This window comes from Octopus sinensis, linkage group LG2 (genome assembly GCF_006345805.1).
Source record: "Octopus sinensis linkage group LG2, ASM634580v1, whole genome shotgun sequence".
Classification (NCBI taxonomy): domain Eukaryota; kingdom Metazoa; phylum Mollusca; class Cephalopoda; order Octopoda; family Octopodidae; genus Octopus; species Octopus sinensis.
Genome location: NC_042998.1, coordinates 48,317,083 through 48,337,082, shown reverse-complemented (window position 1 = coordinate 48,337,082; position 20,000 = coordinate 48,317,083). Strand labels below are relative to the sequence as shown.

The 20,000-nt window shown below is 37.2% G+C and overlaps 1 protein-coding gene across 1 annotated transcript in view; it reads left to right on the top strand.

The window, feature by feature from the left end:
• Positions 1-20,000, top strand: part of LOC118767833 — a 226,689-nt gene that overhangs the window by 171,685 nt on the left and 35,004 nt on the right. The window contains exons 11-14 of the mRNA XM_036513113.1: positions 2,786-3,016; positions 4,478-4,925; positions 9,947-10,047; positions 14,842-15,066. Of these exons, the coding sequence (XP_036369006.1) occupies positions 2,786-3,016; positions 4,478-4,925; positions 9,947-10,047; positions 14,842-15,066 (1,005 nt within the window). The remainder of the gene's footprint in view (positions 1-2,785; positions 3,017-4,477; positions 4,926-9,946; positions 10,048-14,841; positions 15,067-20,000) is intronic.

The window sequence follows — 20,000 nt, the reverse complement described above, 5'->3', positions numbered from 1 at the left end:
CCCAATCGATATAAACGTATCTGTCAAGACCTACCAAAAACTGAGCAAATATAAATATCTTGAAGTAGAAATCAGCAAAATGTGGAAGCTGAAGACTAAAACAATACCTGTTGTCATATGTGCCCTGGGAATGATAGCAAAAGGGGCTGATAGCTACCTAACTCAGATACCAGGAAACCCAAAAATGGCAGAAATTCAAAAGATAGTGCTCATGGGAACTGCTCATATCCTACGCAAAATACTTTCTATGTAATCCCAAGGTTTAAAACAAACATAATTTTCGGTTAAAAAAAAAAAAAAATGTTTTTAGACATTCATTAGTACAACACCCCCACCTCCCAAATATATGGCACACTAGGCATAACAACAACATGAACTTCCAACCCTGTTGTTGTCTCTTGAGGTCTCTGGGTGAGACTTGGAGCCAACTTGTACAAATATAAAGCAAAAGTCAAACATAGAATAATAATATATAATAATAATAATAATAATATAATAATAATACTAATAAATAATAATAATAATAATAATTATTATATTATTATTATTATTAGTTTTTATTATTATCATTGAGTGAGAGAGCAGTTCATGCCATCAAAGTGACACGGGTAAAATATACGAAGCCCAATACACCCATCATGACTACCCGTCTGATAAGGGTACATCAGGCACATGCATCACAACCATATGTGCGCGACATGGTGATCTCATATCAAGATAAACAGCACATGACCTTGCAGGTGGGGCCCAGTTAGAATTTTCTTCAGGTTGAGTAGCCCATCCCGCTCAAACGGTCCCTGAATAAGGGTTGTTTAAGGATGTTGAAAGAACCACCCATGTTTCCAGAGGTAAATTATTCAAATCCCAAAGAATCCCTCTCGACATATGGCTATGATGCTCCCCCACTACTTCTGCTCGTGATCAGAGATGCACATATCGTCAGCCACTAAGGGACATGCTCAACTGGTTAAGGTCAAACAACTGACAAGCAAATCTGTGGTATTGAGCAAAATATTTGCTGTAGCCCATCTTTTATACCAAGACAAAACAATGTACATGATAACACTTCCAATCAGTTAAGATCAGAAGCCATGAGAGCCACTGCCTGGTACTGCATCAGGGCATTTATTATTATTATTATTATTATTATTATTATTATGATTATTATTGTTGTTATTTCTGCTATAGGCACAAGGCCTGAAATTTGAGGGAGGGAGTTAGTCAATTACATTGATCCCAGTGCTCAACTGGTACTTATTTTATCGACCCCCGAAAGGATGAAAAGTAAAGGCGTCCACGGAAGTAATTTGAAAATAAAATGGTTTGTATCATCCCAAAAATGGTGCTTTCTTTAACAAACGTCAGCCCCCTCCCCCTAGCAGGGCAGCTGGCTTGCAAAACGATTTAAACAGCAAAATACAGTATAGAACCTTTTAAAACAAGTCAATTAATCATAAACTTACGGCGCTCCAAAAACACACCTCCATCTATGGTGACAATTATGATAATAATAATAATAATAATAGTAATAATACAAGTCAGTGGCCTTCGTGGCTTCTCATCTTAACTGAATGGAAGTGTTATCATGTCCATTATTTTGTCTTGATATAAAAGCTGGGCTACAACAAATATTCTGCTCAATACCACTGATTTGTTTGTCATTTGCTTAACCTTAACCAGTTGAGTATGTCCTTTAGTGGCTGACCATATGTGCATCTCTGATCACAAGCAGAAGTATTGGGGGAGCATCATAGCCATGTGTTAAGAGATATGTTTATTTCTTCTCTTGCTCTTGGATGAAATTCCCAGGTAAAGAAGTATTTAACTTTTGCCAAGTATTTGGGTCACGCAATCTCCTTGTTAGTCGATTCATATTTAAAATTTCATTATTCTTAGCGACATTAACAAAAGAGACGTTTTTCCCCCCAAGATTTTGGCTAACACTTGTGTGAGTTAAGGCGCTAAAATTTGTGTTAAGAAGTGTGTTTTCCTGTAAAATTGTCATTTCTCTGTCTCCATTTTATTCTTCAAGAATAAATATCTGTGATATCGTGTTTCTCTTTACTTTTGTGTTAAAATATTGAAATCGCAGTCTAATTTTGTTGCCGTCTTTAAATGTCTGGCGGTCAAAAAGATAATTGTTTCTGAAAAACGAGCAAAAGATGTAAGTAACAAAATAGTTCTTTTTCATGAGCAATGTCACCGTTAAAAATCCGTTCAGTATTGAAAAGGATTGACGAATAGTTTTAAAAAAACTTCCTAGGTTGGTTCAAATCACCAGAGCAATATTCAAAACAACAGTTAAAAGAAAAAGAATGGTTTCAAATTTTAGCACAAGGCCACAAATTTCGGGGAAGGGATTAACTGGATTACATCTACCCCCGCTGATCAACTGATACTAATTTATCGAGTCGAAAGGATGAAAGGCAAAGTCGGCATAGGCGGAATTCGAACTCAAAAATTAAGAACGGACGAAATGCCGCTAAGCATTTTGTCAGATGCATTGACGATTTTGCTAGCTCGCCGCCTTTATAATAATGGTTTCAAATTTTGGCACAAGGCCAGCAATTTTGAGGTAGGGGTTAAGTCGATTCCAGTGCCCGACTGGTACTTATTTTATTGACTCCGAAAGGATGAAAGGCAAAGTCGAACTCAGCGGAATTAGAACTCAAAATGTAAAGATGGCCGAAATACCGCTAAGCATTCCGCCCGGTGTGGTAACGATACTGCCAGCTCGCTGCCGTTTTTTTTTTTTATATAATAATAATAGTGACATATTTTACAGGCTTCCGAATATAACGACATTGTGAACGAAATTCATTATTATCTGAAAACTATCATCAACTCAATGAGCCCAACCGGACGTGCAAGTAAATCAAAAACAGCTACTTCCGTGTGTTCTGAAAAGATATCGAATTCAAAGATGAGAAAGAGCGGAATCGGTTGTGGTCCTTTAAGTATTCAACTGACTGGTTCAAGTGGAACACAATTCGAAAATGAAAGTAACGTTATGGAGGTAATATTTTAATATGGTTATTGTGATTAAAATATGTCCATGTAGACACGCGCGCGCGACAGAGACACAATACCCCATACATCATCCACACACACCCATATATATATATATATATATATATATACATACATATAGTATATATACGCAAATACATATGTATACACATACACATAGATAATATATATTCATATATATTATATATATTATATATATATATATATATTATATATATATATATATATATATATACATATACATAAATATATATACATACATATACATATAGGGGGAGAATCCCCAAAAAATACGAAGACAGGTGGTGCAGACACCAAACAGATGTATTAGTATAACGCTCGAGAAGTGAAAAAGTCTTTAACGTTTCGAGCCTACGCTCTTCCACAGAAAGGAACACAGAAAGAAACAAGGAGAGAAAATAAAGAATGTGTAGTGGCTAGCGATACATACATACATACATACATACATACATACATACATACATACATACATACATACATACATATATATACACACACACACACACACACACACATATAGTGTATTGTTCCGTGATGGTTAAGATTAGCAAAAAATTTGCTCCATCTGGTGAGAGATAAATATTATTTAATAAACACAATATATGTTTTTAGAAGCTATTATTAGTTTCATGCGATGAAAGCAGCTCAGACAGCATTTTTTAACACGTCCAGTGCCTTAGCGTAATCTTCAGGCTATGCCCATATGGCTAAAAACAGGACGATTTATGCAAATTAGTTAAGTGGAAAACTAATCCTGGGCAATTTCCCCCTTAAAATAAATTAATACTGTAAGTCATTGTACTGAGTTCTTGAGCTTCTGTCTTTTTTTCCACATTTGTGTTTCTCTTTCCTTCCTTCCGTTATTCCTTCTTCCTTTTTTCTTTCTTCCTTTTCTTCTTTCTTTCTTTCTTCCTCCTTCCTATGTATGTATATGTATGTATGTATGTATGTATGTATGTATGTATGTATGTATGTATATATATATATATATATATATATATATATATATTAATATATATATATATATATATATATATATAATATATATATTATATATATATTCTCTCCTTTTTTTCTCTCCTTGTTTTCTGTCCCTTTGTAGAAGAATGTAGGCTCGAAACGTAAAACACTTTTTCTATTCCTGAGCGTTATACTAATATATCTGTTTGTTTGTATACCCTCCTGTCTTCGTCTTTTGTTTTTTCGTAAACTCCCTATATATATATATATATATATATATATATATATATATATATATATTCCGGTGTGTGTGTGTGTGTGTGTGTATTGTGTATGTGTATTTATATATTTGTGTGTGTGTGTGCATTCAATAACTTATCGATAATCTTGCTTTATTACAAAGTTTGAATTATTTGATTTCTTAAAAACTTCTATGCAACTTATACTCTGCTCCGTTTATACTCAGGCTTTATCGACAGACGAAAAATTCTTAACATACGACGAAAACATGCGATCGGCTTTGATCACTTCACCTACACTAATCCTAAGTTCAGAACGAGACAAATCAGAAAAAACTTTCGTTGTAGAATTTAAAGACAAACTGTCTGATATGCCTTATCGAAAACCAAAGTTTGTCGCCGAGGATCAATCCTTCATGTTTTACCATAAATTCCAGTACAGGTCCAGCACTGACTACAGCTGCATAAAGCTACAAATGGAAAAAAAAGCTATACTTGGTTATGAGGTCTATTTCCGGTTGAACAGTAGCCCAAATAATGATACATTTGATTACAGAACCGCGTTTAACAAAGACAACCTCACAAGTGGTGATTCTTATCATTTTTGTGTTCCTGTTGATACTTTTGAAATGAACGGCACGATGTACGTCGGTCTGAGACCCTTCCAGCTACCGGGTAACTAATTGTTTTTTTGTCTTTTTCACCTTGTTTCTTTGGTCTTCGAAGTATGTCTTCTGTATCTATGATTTTTCTGTGTTTAATTTAAGTTCTTGAGAGACCTCAAGCCGGTTGCTGACAAAGCGACAAAGCTTATCGGGTTAAGAGAGTTCACGATGTTTTAAATATGTGTATGAATGTGTTTATGTATGTATATATGTATGTATGTATGTATGTACGTATGTATGTATGTACGTATGTATGTATGTTCGTATGTATGTTTGTATGTATGTATGTCATTATTCAGTTTATTTCAAGATTTCTTGCCAATAAAGAAAGAACCTGTTTCTAACATAGATCCAAGGCTCCTTCAATGGAATTTCAACATCAATAGGGTATGTATGTATGTATGTATGTATGTATGTATGTGCGTGCGTGCAGATTTGTATGTTTTATGTATGTATTCTCATGCATATAGTTGCATAACTAGACATACTCATCTATATTTAAATGATAAATTTCTGGAAAGTTTTAGAGATTTTTACAGTTCCAGTGATGGATTGGATCTGTAGTTTTCGAATTAGCTTTCTCCTTTCTGGTTTTGAGAAGCCTAATTTCTCAAGATTGGTATTTAGGCAGTGTCTTACATATCCCAGGGCTCAAATAATTACAGATATAAGCCTGAACTTGTAATCTGGATAGAGTAACTGCAGATTTCTCAATAGTTCAGCCTAGATATTATCTTTTTCACTGATCTGATGGGCAGCTAATTTCCACAACTGCGCAGTTTCTCTTCTCTATCCCAAATCATTATACCAGGTCTGTTGCACTTACATTTCATTCAGGACTTCACTGGTACATTCTTTCCGTATTCCTTTTTATTATGAGTGGCTATGGCTTCTACCATATTGTGAGTTCTTATTTTGTTTGTCCTCAGGATTATCCTTCCGACGGATTTCATTATAGAGTTCCTAGCTTCAACGTCATGTCTCATCGATAGATAGTACCGTGATGACATTTTCGGACAACTGCTTATGATGTGGGTGATATCTTCAGTGTGAATTCCACAAAGACTGATTTGGTTGTCACATTTTACGGCTTTTCCTGCATCTCTGTCTCTTTTGTGCATCAGGTACTTTGTTGATATTTCCTGTTCCTGGATTGCAAACGCATACCCTTCAAAGTGGGAGGTAGTAATCCGGTTATTCGACCATGATAAACTGCTTTGATGATCGATGTTACTATCATCACAGAGCTTTCTACTAACATATCCATGCATAGTCTTCTGCTCATATAGGCTCATCCTTTCATCTGACGATACATTGCGGTAGAGTCGTGTGACTTCTTTGGGCATGTATTCTAGGTTATCAGACAAAGAGTGTATCTCAAGGAGTTACCTTCCAAGTCTTATGATGTTATCAGCCTCATGTATGCAACCTTGGTCAAGAGATGCACTTCGACACTTGGTGGTTAAAAGATTTTGCCGAGGGATATGATGTGACATTCAAATGCATTTTGGATCGATGTTAAACCTCTGCCGCCTTGCTTTCGTTTTAGGTATAGGCGGTCTACGTCACTGTTTATGTGTGCTTGTTAGTATTTTTTGGGTTTTCACATCAATGGGTTGGATCTCATCAAGCGTCTAATCAAGCAGCCCAAATGTTGGTATGAGTACTGGCACTGCAAACACATTGTGGGCCACTGCTTTGCTGAATGCAGAGAGTTCTGAGATCCAAATTTTCTTTATTCGGCTGTAATATTCTTTAGTGACACGTGTTTTGTTACAGGTGCCGTTGTAAGATATATTTTCATCCATCGCTAGGTACCTGTAACATTCCTCGTCAGATACAGGGGAAACAGTCAAATCATTGTTAGAGATGTTACTAGTCTGATTTATAGTTTCCTCCTTTTCGCAACCATATAACATTTATCCTAACCAAACTCCTACCCTACATCCTTTGAGAATGTTGTAACTAGGTCAAGGCTCTTTTTCATCTCATGCATATTTTTTGCATAATTTAAGTCATCCACAAAGAAACAGGGTGTAATTTTGGTATTTCAGTTTCCTTTTGAGCCAGTGAGATATCCTTCAGACTTCCTTAACATGAATGACACGGGACTTATAGAAAGTATAAACAACATCACATAGAGGCTGTCCTCTTGGAATATGCCTTTGTGATACTGTATACTGTCAGTGATAATACAGTCACTCTTTAAGTTTAATTTCAAGATGGTGGCCAACGATGAAGTCAGGTCAGCTATGGCTTTGACTATTCTCGCTGGAACTTTAGTTAGTTGAAGGGCTTCTAGCATCCATAAATGGGGAACAGAGTCAAATGCTTTCTTGTAGTCTAGCCACATTGAGTTAATTGTGACCGGTCACATTTTTGGTAGTAAGGTTATGAAGAAAAGTATCTTCTTTTAATCTTCATCCTTTAAAATTTAAGAGGGTCTTGCAGATTTTTATAGTCCCAGATATCGTGATGATTTGTATGTATGTACGTCATTATTCAATTCTATTTCAAGATTTCTTGCCAATAGAGAAAGAATCGGTTTCTAACCAAGATCCAAGGCTCCTTCAATGGCATTTCAACATCAACAATAGGGTATTTTGTATGTATGTATGTATGTATGTATGTATGTATGTATGTATGTATGTATGTATATGAAGGCGCGTAGTTTAGTGGTTAGGGCATTCGGCTCACGATTGTAAGGTCATGAGTTCGATTCCCGGCGACGCGTTGTGTCCTTGAGCAAGACACTTTATTTCATGTTGCTCCAGTCTACTCAGCTGGCAAAAATGAGTTGTACCTGTATTTCAAAGGACCGGCCTTGTCACACTTTGTGTCACGCTGAATCTCCCTGAGAACTACGTTAGTGGGTACGCGTGTCTGTGGATTGCTCAGTCACTTGCACGTTAATTTCACGAGCAGGCTGTTTCGTTGATCGTATCAGCTGGGACCCTCGTCGTCATAACCGATGGAGTGCTCCTATATATTTATGTATGCATGTATGTATGTATACAGATTAGTAAGCTTTGTCTTATGTATGTATTCTCATGCATATACAGTAATCCCTCACCATATCGCGGTTTATTATCTTAGTGTATGTCGATTCCTCTGTGGTGTTGTTTTGCATTTATAATAAAATAAATATATACAAATTATAAAAATAATAATAAAATATACAGTACATACTGTCTACTTTGCGGATTTTCACCTATCGCGTGGGGTTTTGGAACGTAACACCCGTGATAGTCGAGGGATTACAGTACTTGCATGTGTAGACATGCTCGTATATACTTAAATGTATGTATGTATGTATGTATGTATGTATGTATGTATGTATGTATGTATGTCTGAAACTCTCGTGGGAAAAAAATTTTGTGGTCCACAATGTAATTCGAATTAGCAGGGCCTTGTTTAGAGAGTGGGAATGGCTCAGTTTAAGGGCCTTCTTCGTTTTAAAAAGCTTCGGGTACAGGTATCACTCAGTTTTTAAAATCTCTATTGGCAACTTTATTATTTTTACATACTAAAGCTATAGCTGGATGTAGCCGGAAATGACAAAAACACTCTCTGATATGAAAAATTCTATGATGGAATTAATACATGTTTCAGCACGAGTGGTAAGCTCTCTGAACGCCTGTTGCAAGAGGCGCCCATCTTGCAAAAGGATGTAGGCCCCTAGAAGGATTGAAAAGCAACATTTGTACTGCTCATGTTTAAGAGAACAATCAAGTGATGGCATTGCTCGAAATCGAGTCACAGACACTGTGTGTGTGCGCGTGTGTGCATATGCATGTATATGTCTGGAAAATATGCACACACACACACACACACAAACACACACACACACATACACACACAACACACACACACACACACACACACACACACACACATATATATATATAAAAATACAAAATGGGACAAGAACGCAAAACATTCAAATAGACGATACAAAAAACACGGACGGGTCATTCAAAGCCTCTAATCTTCAGTCAAGAACCGGATCATCCTCGCAATTTCGGCTGATATATATGGAGAAATTAAAGACGGTTTTACTCTCGAGTTATACTATTAAAGACAACTTGAGTGCATAATTGATCAAAGGTATAAATGTATTAACAGCAATCTTAAATTGAAATTGGAGAAAAGTGACGTGTAAATCTTAGTTTATGGTTCAATTTGAGATCTGTGACAATAATAGGAATATAACATTTCGAGTAAGATTGATAAGTTTGACGTAGGAGAGATTTTAGAGACCAATGAATAGTTCAAACTTCAGTAATTATATTTGAAACATGAGGAGCATAAGGACACTGAGAGAGGGAGGATATCTGTCTGTCTGTCTGTCTATCTATCCATCTTTATATGTGTGTGTGTGCGTAACTGAAATATATTATATACATATTTTACACACACAAAACTTACGTATACATACATATATATTATTTTTCTATTCAAAAGGTTTTTCAGTCCAATATTTAGATGCCATTATTTATAGCTTTATGCGCTTCGAGATATACTATTCAGAAAAAGAATATATATGTGTGTGTGAGTATGAGTCGATGTATATATATACATATATATATATATATATATATATAATATATATATATATATTATATATATATATATACATATATATATGTATATATATATATATATATATATATTAGTGAGGAAGATAGAAAAGGAAAGAGATATAGCGGACTTGGAATATAGACAATTTTCTTTTAAATGTTACCTATTACTTCTACCTCTCTCACTCTCCTCCTCCCTCTTCTTCTTTCTGCTACTCGTCTTCTCCCTCTACTTCACTCTCTCTCTCTCTCTCTCTCTCTCCCTTTCCATTCTGCTTCTCCCTCGCTCCCTTCCCCTACATTCTCCTTTCTGTCCCTGTGTCTCTCTCTCCGTCTCTCTCTCTCTCTCTCTCTCTCTCTCTCCATCTCTCTCATAATTTTAACTTCTTAAAATTTAATAATTATTATTCAATGATGTTTCATTTTTTTTTCTTTCTCTTCTCTCCTTCAGGATATGAGTCAACAAATATCTTCAGTAAATATGCCTTCAAAGGATTTTCTGTCAATTGCATGGCATGGAATGGTACAGCCTGGGTCAATGATACATGCAAGGTAATTTCTAGAACAGACACGGTCGCTGTTGGCAGAGCTGTCTACATTCTGGCTTGTTAGTGTTGTTGCACATTTATATGATGATAATCTCTCGTAGTTCGAGAAAGACGGTTCTGCAATTTCATGCAGAATAAACTGCATAAATGACTTGTTTATGGTGATCAAATGTTTGCGCTGTACATTAGGCTTCTTCGTCCATTAAGTCGACGTTACCTGATCAGATGCACGGTGTATCACGCGTCAGGTGTCGAAGCGATCGCAGAACAACGTGAGATGAAGTGTCTTGCTCAAGAACAAAAGACACTACCCGGTCTAGAAACTGAAACCTCTAGGCCATTCCCCTTCAAAGTACATTGGTATACAAATGCGAAACGTATTCGCAAAAGTATAACACCCATAAATTATTATGATGGCTTGAGTTGACTATCTTTACGTGGGCTGAAAATATAACCCACACACATACACTCCCTAGACATTTTTTCTTTCTCTGTTTTTTTGGGGGTTTTTTTTCGTTTTCTCTCGATTTTTTTCCTTGTAATACTTTCTGTCGAAGAGCGTAGGCTCGAAATGTCAATGAGTTATCCATTCTTCCCGATCGTCAACTAATACACTTGCTTGTTCTCTAACCTGTCTTCGTCTTTTGTTTTCTGTAAATTTGAACTATATGTATGTATGTATGTATGTATGTATGTTTGTATGAATGTATGTATGTATGATTCTACGTGCCTACGCACATATACTCATGTATGTATTATCTATGCATGTATCAAATATCATACACATGCGTATGTGCATACGTACGCACAGTCAAATGTTTATAAAAAAACGGGAACGATAGGTCTTTCCACGGTGTGTGTGTGTGTGTGTGTGTGTGTGTGTGTGTGTGTGTGTGTATTAAATATACCTACCTGGGGCTCAGAGTTTTATCAAAATACACTTATCAACTATACATACACACTTACACTGATACATGTATATACCCACAATCTCCTGAATATATGCATGTGTGTGTATACATATACATAGGCATGCACATATATATATGGACCATATAAATATCTACATGTTTAACTGGGAAGCCACAGATTTGTAACAAAACAAAATTCAAAGAAATTTATATATTTTATATATTACTTTTAAAATATATTGAATGTTTCATTGAAGTTGTTCTGTTTTGTTAAATCAGAATGATTACGTGTATGTATGTATGTATGTATGTATGTATGTATGTATGTATGTATGTATGTATGTATGTATGTGTGTATGTATGTATAAGAGAAACTGGATCATTTGAAATATCGCTAACCCTGACTTTGACAAGGTGACGGTTCTTCGGGTGGCGTTTTGTTGAAGTTTGATGCATTATTGCCACCACCACCACCACCACCATCACCACCACCACTATCACCACCACCACAACAGCAACAACAACCACTACCACCAACACCTCCACCTCAACCACCACCACCAACACCTCCACCTCAACCACCACCACCACTAACACCACTAACCACTACCAAAATCACCATCATCATTACTCCACTATGATTTATCTCCATCACCAGCATCACGACTACCGTCACTATCACCATCACCATCACCACCTCCAACACCACTAACATCATTATCACCATCATTACCTCCACGACAACTAACGATGGTGCAACTGCTCTCACCGAAGTTCTGTGGTGCAAAAGATAGCGAAAATCATACATGCTATTCAAGCACATACATTACCCAACTGTCTCCCATATAAGAAACTATCAAACTGATAGACAAAATTTTACACAGAAACACACTATAACAACTGGCGCACAGCTATTGTGTGTCCGTCTCCAACCTCTTCTAACACTATTGCATCAGTTTCTACTCTGCTGAACTCGCCGAGCTGTATATCAAACCTGTCGAAACCCATCCAATGCAACCACCTCTCTACATCTCGTTATTCCTATTATGCGTTATTCTCCTCACTCATCTGACTGTTCAATGCTTTATTTGTCCAATGATTCAAACTGATATCTTCTGGGACAACTGTCCTGCTTCAATTTTCTCTACCAAAATCAATCATGAAAATTTCACATGAGCATAATATGCATCAGCCTCACCCGTCAGAGCAATTTTAAGAGAGTTATGAGCACCGAGACCTTATCAGATTTAATAAAATAAATGTGACATGTTTTATGATATAAAAAAAATAAAAATGAATAGTGAATTTAATAGCTAACTTAATAATGAAGCTTATATTTTTTACACAAGATATCTTGGAGGTTAACATTGATTTAGCTATACGATCGTCAAAAACGTAATTTCATTAGCAAATGGTACAATTAGAATGAAAAGCAGTCACGTCTGAAATGATATTGACAAATTGCCAGTAAATATAAGAAGCTGGATGCATATTTGATATTTAGAACATTAAACAAGCAAACTAAGCTGAAATATGAGGCATAATAAAAATACTATCAGTTAATGACTTGCAGTGAATGAGGATGTTCTGAAAGTATAGTTGCTCGAATAAGAATAGGATGTAGTTCAGGTAGTTAATATACCTGCAAATAACACAAAGAGTCTCTTCTTTATAGTGAAGGTTGAAGTGTGCACTACTTGTCTATGAACAGTCATGCTACATGGTACCGAAACATGGACCGTGATAACTCTGCACATGTTGAGATGTTTTGCTCTGTTTGAAACTCTTCAACGAGGAGCAAACATACAGTTACTTGTCGAACTAATAACGATCGAATCACTGAGTGAACATACACACAAATATATTTGTTGGCACAGACTGGTTAGGGAATTAATGTAAAAGTAATAAAGAATAGTTAAGTGAAGGCATATTTAATATTCAGAAAATTAAAGAGTGAAAGCAAAATCGAATGATTAGTATAAGACAAATTCAGACATGTCTCAATCTGTTTAGAAGTCTTCAAGTATAGGTCAGTTCCTTCAAATAGCAATATTAATATCCGTAATTGTCATAGATAATATTTTCTAAGCGCATTCAAGAAATTTTACCTTAACTTCCTTTCGTATTAATTCTCACATCTAAAGAGATGCCGCATTCGTGTGATATAATAAAAGTGAAATATTGATAGAGCTCTCAAATCTGTATCGATTATATTATATAATAGATTTCTGGCATTGGCAGAATGCCATCCTTTTACTGGGATAAAACAGACGGCTTCTTGTCTGCTATTTATTTTATTGGCATTAGAAGGATGAAAAGCAAAAACCGTCTTTTGCGACATTCAAACTTAGAACTTAGGGTCTTGTGGTAAAATACGGAGAGGCATTTTGTACGTATTCCAACCAATGCGGTCATTTGTTGGTACGTGATAATCAAAAGTTACTATATTTGAAACGTTAGTATTATTATCAAGCGCTACATTTCATCCTCTCTGGGTCGATGAAATAAAGTACCAGGTGAGTACTAGTTCGAAGTAATTGACTTGCTCCCTCCCCAAAATTTGCGATCAAAATTTGAAACAACGACAACTTTTATTATTGTTGTTGTTGTTGTTATTGTTGTTGTTATTTTAGACGGTGAAATGGTAGAATTGTTAGCACGCTGGGCAAAATGCTTAGCGGCAGTTCGTCGTCTTCATGTTCTGAATTCAAATTCAGCCGAGGTCGACATTGCCTTTCCTCCTTTCGGGGTCGATAAAATAAATTACATGTCAAGTCCTGGGAACGATGTAATCGACTAACCCTCCTCCCCTTAAAATTGTTGGTCTTCCGTGGAAATTATCATTATTGCAGTGTAATCTCCGCGTATAGCTTAAAACACAGCAGAGCTTGAACACAGATTGTAAAGAAGGACGAAATGACATTAAGCACCTTTCCGTCATGCTAACGATTCTGCCAGTTGTCGTCCTCAATGCCGCTGCTAATAATCCTTTTCCTTTCTGTTATAGGCACAAGGCCTGAAATTTGGGAGGAAGTGGATAGTCAGTTACATCGACCCCCTCCCCCAGTATTTCACTGGTACTTAATTTATCGACTTCGAAAGATTGAAAGGCAAAGTCGACCACGGTGGAATTTGAACTTAGAACGTAGTGACGGGCGAACTACCGCTAAGAGTTTCATCCAGCGTGCTTACGATTCTGCCAGCTCACCGTCTTAATGCCGTTACTAATAATCATTTCAAATTTCTGCCACAAGGGCAGCACAGAGAGGACAAACAAGGACAGACAAACGGATTAAGTCGATTATATCGACCCCAACTGGTACTTAATTTATCGACCCCGAAAGGATGATAGGCAAAGTCGACCTCGGTGGAATTTGAACTTAGAACGTAACGGCAGACGAAATAAGGCTACGCATTTTGTCCGGCGTGCTAAAGTTTCTGCCAGCTCGCCGCCTTAATGCTGCTACTAATAATGAATTTATTATATAATATATGTGTGAGGCACATGCCCTAGTGGTTAGAGCAACGGTCGAGGAATCGCGGGTTCGAATCTCAGACCGGGCGATGTGTGTGTTTATGAGCAAAGCACCTGAGCTACACGCGGCTCCGGCAGAAGGTAATAGCGAACTTCTGACTCTTTCGCCACAACTTTCTCTCACTCTTTCCTCTTGCAACTCACCTGCGACGGACCGTCCAGGTGGGGAACCTATACGCCAAGGAAACCGGGAAACCGGCCCTTATGAGCCAGGCGTGGCTCGAGAAGGAACAAACTATATAATATATAATTTCGTTTTTATAGAAGATGCTGATTGTCTGCTTCAATTTATTTTTGGCTACTTTTGCTTCTAAATATTTAATTGTTTCTTATAATTTATATATTCAACTAGATGGAGTGGGGATCGTCTATAAGATGTCGATGTCAAAGTAGAGGAGAAGTAACAGTGGCCAACAGTTTCTTTATACCACCAAACACCATTGATTTTTCGACAGTTTTCCAGAAATTTGATCTTGCAAACAACGGTATCGTTTTCGCGGTTGTTGTTTCTATAACATGTATGTTTATTTTGTTGATTGCGTGGACTTGTCGACAAGACCGGAAAAGCAAATGGATGGTACGTATCGTAAATTATTTTGTTTATTTGATGAGTTACTTATTTATTAATATATGTGTTTTGCAAATAATGACTACTTTGAAAAGATATGCACCAATTAGATAGTAACGGCTTAAATGAAAGGTAGTTAAACAATATTGATTGGTTGAGAGCGTGCATTAAGTTCAGCTTGGTAATTAACTTTATTTTATAGTTACATAGCTATCAGCTAAGCTGGAAAATTAGCTCTGCAGTATATTTATATGATGTCCAACATAGAGTAAAGTAAAGGCACAGACATGGTTGATGGGATTCAGAAGGTCACTTTTTAACCACGTAATTTTGAGTGCACATCTATTGCGGTAATTTCTTTTACCATAGCTTCGAGGTTGACTAATACCTTGTGAATAGAATTTGGGAGACAGAAAAACGTGATATACAAACATACATACATATATACGTACGTATATACATACGTATATAAACGCTCACACACGCACACACACTCACGCAAACACACACACACGCATATATATATATATATATATATAAGTGCCCATATATATACATATATGCAAACATAGCACACACACACATACACACACAGATATATATATATATGCATACACTCACGCACACATGCCTACATACATACATGCATATGTGTATACACATGCACACTGACGCACACACACACACATGCGCACAAACAAAGAAACAAGCAAAAAAAACGCAGCTCCGATAATGGACAGAATCAACAACTATTGAAGAGTTTGCTAGAAGCAACGAAAATTTTAGGAAAAAAAAGGAAATGAGTGGAAATCAAACCGGTGAGTGTGTTAATTAATGAGGCATTAAAACAGAATGACTCTCCCCAGACACGGCAATATATATATATAATCAAAGGAACCCGGAAAAGCGGATTCCTATGAAGGAAATCCCGAGCTGATATTCCGCAGCATTTTATATTCGTTCCCTAGTCTCTTTCCTTGCAAGAAATGTGATTTATTGGTTTATTGGAAACATAGAACCAGTGACACTAATGTTAACAAATTGTAATATACAATATACTATAAGTCGGCGTGCTGGAAGAATTGTTAGCACGCCGAGCATAACGCTTAGCGGCATTTCGTCCGTCTTTACGTTCTGGGTTCAAATTCCCCGAAGTTGGTTTGCCCACCATTCTTTCGGGTTTGATAAAATAAGTACCAGTTGAGTACTGGGGTCGATACAATCGACTTTCCTTCTCCCCCGAAATCGGTGGCCTTGTGCCAAAATCTGAAACCAATAAAGCAATAATAACAATGAAACCTATAAGTTAATTTAGTAAAGTAGGCGTTTGCATAATTCACGTAGCAAGCCGAGAATTTTTAATTAATATAAATTACACAGTTAATGACGATAAAAATCATTATCTTAATGAGATTCTGGTCTGAAGATTATCTGCATAAATTCAATGTTTAATTAATTTTCATTAGAATTCCAGAGTTGTCTCCCTAGCCTTTTTCGACCAGAATTACTCTTTAAGATAATGACGTATTTCTCATCATCGAAGGCTAAGTTTTAATTAATTAAAATGTCTTCTCTAGCAAGCTGAAGTATTTTAGCGTTCACTTTACTATTATATTCTTTGAATTTCTCTTTTTGTTATGCAACCGTGTATTTTCCCCACTTTTATTCTCTTTTGTGTCGATAGAGATCGTGGCAAGAAACTTCTTGGTCGTTGTAGTGTGTTAGGAGTAGATACTTTATTCATGACATCGTTCAGTCGGTGCATTATTGGCCTTGCACTCCATTTAGCTAACAGCACAAACCAAATTACAAAACGTGAAGAACTCAAAAGACGCACTCGAGTTGTCTTGTGTAAATTAGTTTTAATTTTAAATTCTTTTACATTCGTGTAACTAAAAACAAATATTTATTTCTTGTTGAGGCGAGAGTCATTGACATCCCTGGGGGATTTGAAGAATGGACTAGCCGAACTCTTATAAAGAGTAGAGGTCGCACGTTTTGGTAGACTCGCGAAGTACGTCGTGTGAAAATATTGATTAAACCTCTTCTACATAATTTATCTATACCAACCTGTGACAGGATATAAAATTTCTATAAATGTTTTTATTCGTTTATCCTTTATCTTTTATCGTTTACTTGTTTCAGTCATGAGACTGCTGCCATTCTGGGGCACCGCCTTGAAGAATTCATAGTCGAATGTATAGACCGTAGTAATAACCTGTTACTTATTCTATCGATCTCTTTTGTCAAACGGCTACTCTACGGGGACATAAACACACCAACACTGATTGTCAAGCGTATATAAATATTCAAGTACATATATATATACGTCGGGCTTCTTTCAGTTTCCGTCTACCAATTCCACTCCCAGGGCTTTGGTCGGCCCGAAGTAACAATAGAAGACACTTGCCCAAGATGTCACACAGTGGAACTGAATCCGAAATAACAAGGCCGACCCTTTGAATTAAAGGTACTACTTATTTTTGCCAGCTGAGTTGACTGGAGCAACGTGAAATAAAGTGTCTTGCTCAAGTACACAACGCGCCTCTCGGGATCGAGCACACGACCTTACGAAGTGAGCCGATTAACCTTATCACTAAATCACGCGACATCCAGACTGTTGGATGTTATTATGCATCGCTGGTCACAATGCGCTTCTTTGCATTGTTTTAGCATTCAGATGATACCACGCCTGCGTTTATTTATTTATTTATTTATTTATTTGCTGCTTGAGGTGGTGGTGTTGGTTCAGAAATTCCATAATGCTTTATGAAAAATGTTTAACTCCATTGCATTGAAATAGGCTATTTCAAGCCGGAATATTTTACATTTTACGTTCAAACTGACCAAATTTGGTCCCTCATATCTACTATACAAATGTCATTTTTAAAATATACAATCACATCATTGAAATCAGCTGCGAGATAGTGCATGATTAATTCAAACCAATTCGTATAAATAAGCATAATGTTTGACAGAGTAATCTTAACGCTCAAGGGTTGAACAAAATTCGCTATTTAGTAAGTTTATTTGCAAAATTGATTTAATGTTTAGTTTATAAAATCCCCAACTAAATATTAAATCAATGTTATTATAACCGGCGAGAAAGTGTCGTCTATGTATGTCTGGGGTAACAGCAGTTTAAGCCATGAAATCAATCGTCTATGCATTTATAACAAGGAAGTTTTGCATCTCATTACAATGCATTACATGAAATAAAATTGGATAGGAAAACAGTGGACACTACTAAAATTTTATAGAGAACTCCTCACAATATACATATCACTGTCATTGTATCGACCGTCTGGCACTCCGTCGGTTAGAACGACGAGGGTTCCAGTTGATCCTGTTTCTTTACTATCCACAAGGGGCTAAACACAGAGGAGACAGACAGAGGGATTAAGTCGATTATATCGACCCCAGTGCATAACTGGTACTTAATTTATCGACCCCGAAAGGATGAAAGGCAAAGTCGACCTCGGCGGAATTTGAATTCAGAACGTAATGGCAGACGAAATACGGCAACGCATTTCGCTCGGCGTGCTAACGATTCTGCCAGCTCGCCGCCTTGAGTTCCAGTTGATCTGATCAATGGGTCAGCCTGCTTGTGAAATTAACGTGCAGGTGGCTGAGCACTCCATAGACACGCATCCTCTTAATGTAGTTCTCAGTGAGATTCAGCGTGACACAGAATATAACAAGGCCGGCCCTTTGAAATAAAGGTACAGCTTATTTTTGCCAGCTGAGTTAACTGGAGCAACGTGAAATAAAGTGTCTTGCTCAAGGACACAACGCGCCCCCGGAAATCGGGCTCACGACCTTATGACGTGAGCCGATAAGCCTTATCACTAAATCTCGCGCCATCCAGACTGTTGGATGTTATTATACATCGCTGATCACAATGCATTGTTTTAGCTTTCAGACGATGGCACCCCCTCTGACTAAGCGACTAAGCGAGTCCGCCTCAAAGTTTCACATTTACAGTTGAGTGGACTGGCCCAACGTGAAATTAGGCGTTTTGTTCAAGAACTCAACGGTTAACGTATCGCCGGTCTTGGAATCGAAACCATGACCGCAAGATTGTGAGTGCAATACCCTAACTACCGGGCTATAGTCCATCACAATCTATCTTTTCTTTTTTCTCTGTCTGTACACACATACGCGCGCACGCACGCACACACACACACACACACACACACACACACACATGACATGAGTGAGGGCGCATGGCCTAGTGGTTAGCGCGTTGCAGTTACAATCGTAAGGTTGTGGTTTCAATTCCTAGACCGGGTGGGGCGTCGTGTTCTTGAGCAAAACACTTCATCTCACGCTGCTCTGCGATCACTTCGAAACCTAATGCATGGTACACCGTGCACCTGTTCAGGCAACGTCGATTTGATGAAGAGAGTGGGTTAATGTACAGCATATACATCGATATAAGCAAATCATTTGTGAAGGTCATTCGGCAAAAGCTGAACACTTATACACTTGTCTTCGATGGGAGAGTCCATAATATATATATATATATATATAGGCGCAGGAGTGGCTGTGTGGTAAGTAGCTTGCTTACCAACCACATGGTCTCGGGTTCAGTCCCACTTCGTGGCACCTTGGGCAAGTGTCTTCTACTATAGCCTCAGGCCGACCAAAGCCTTGTAAGTGGGTTTGGTAGACAGAAAGTGAAAGAAGTCCGTCGTATATATGTGTGTGTGTGTGAGTGTGTGTGAGTGTGTGTCTGTGTTTGTCCCCCTAGCATTGCTTGACAACCGATGCTGGTGTGTTTATGTCCCCGTCACTAAGCTTACAAACAATAAGTCCCAGGTTCGAGTTGCTCGACTAAAGGCGGTGCTCCAGCATGGCCGCAGTCGAATGACTGAAACAAGTAAAAATAGTATATATATATATATATGACTAAATGTAGGTACTTTGCAAATAGGAGACTT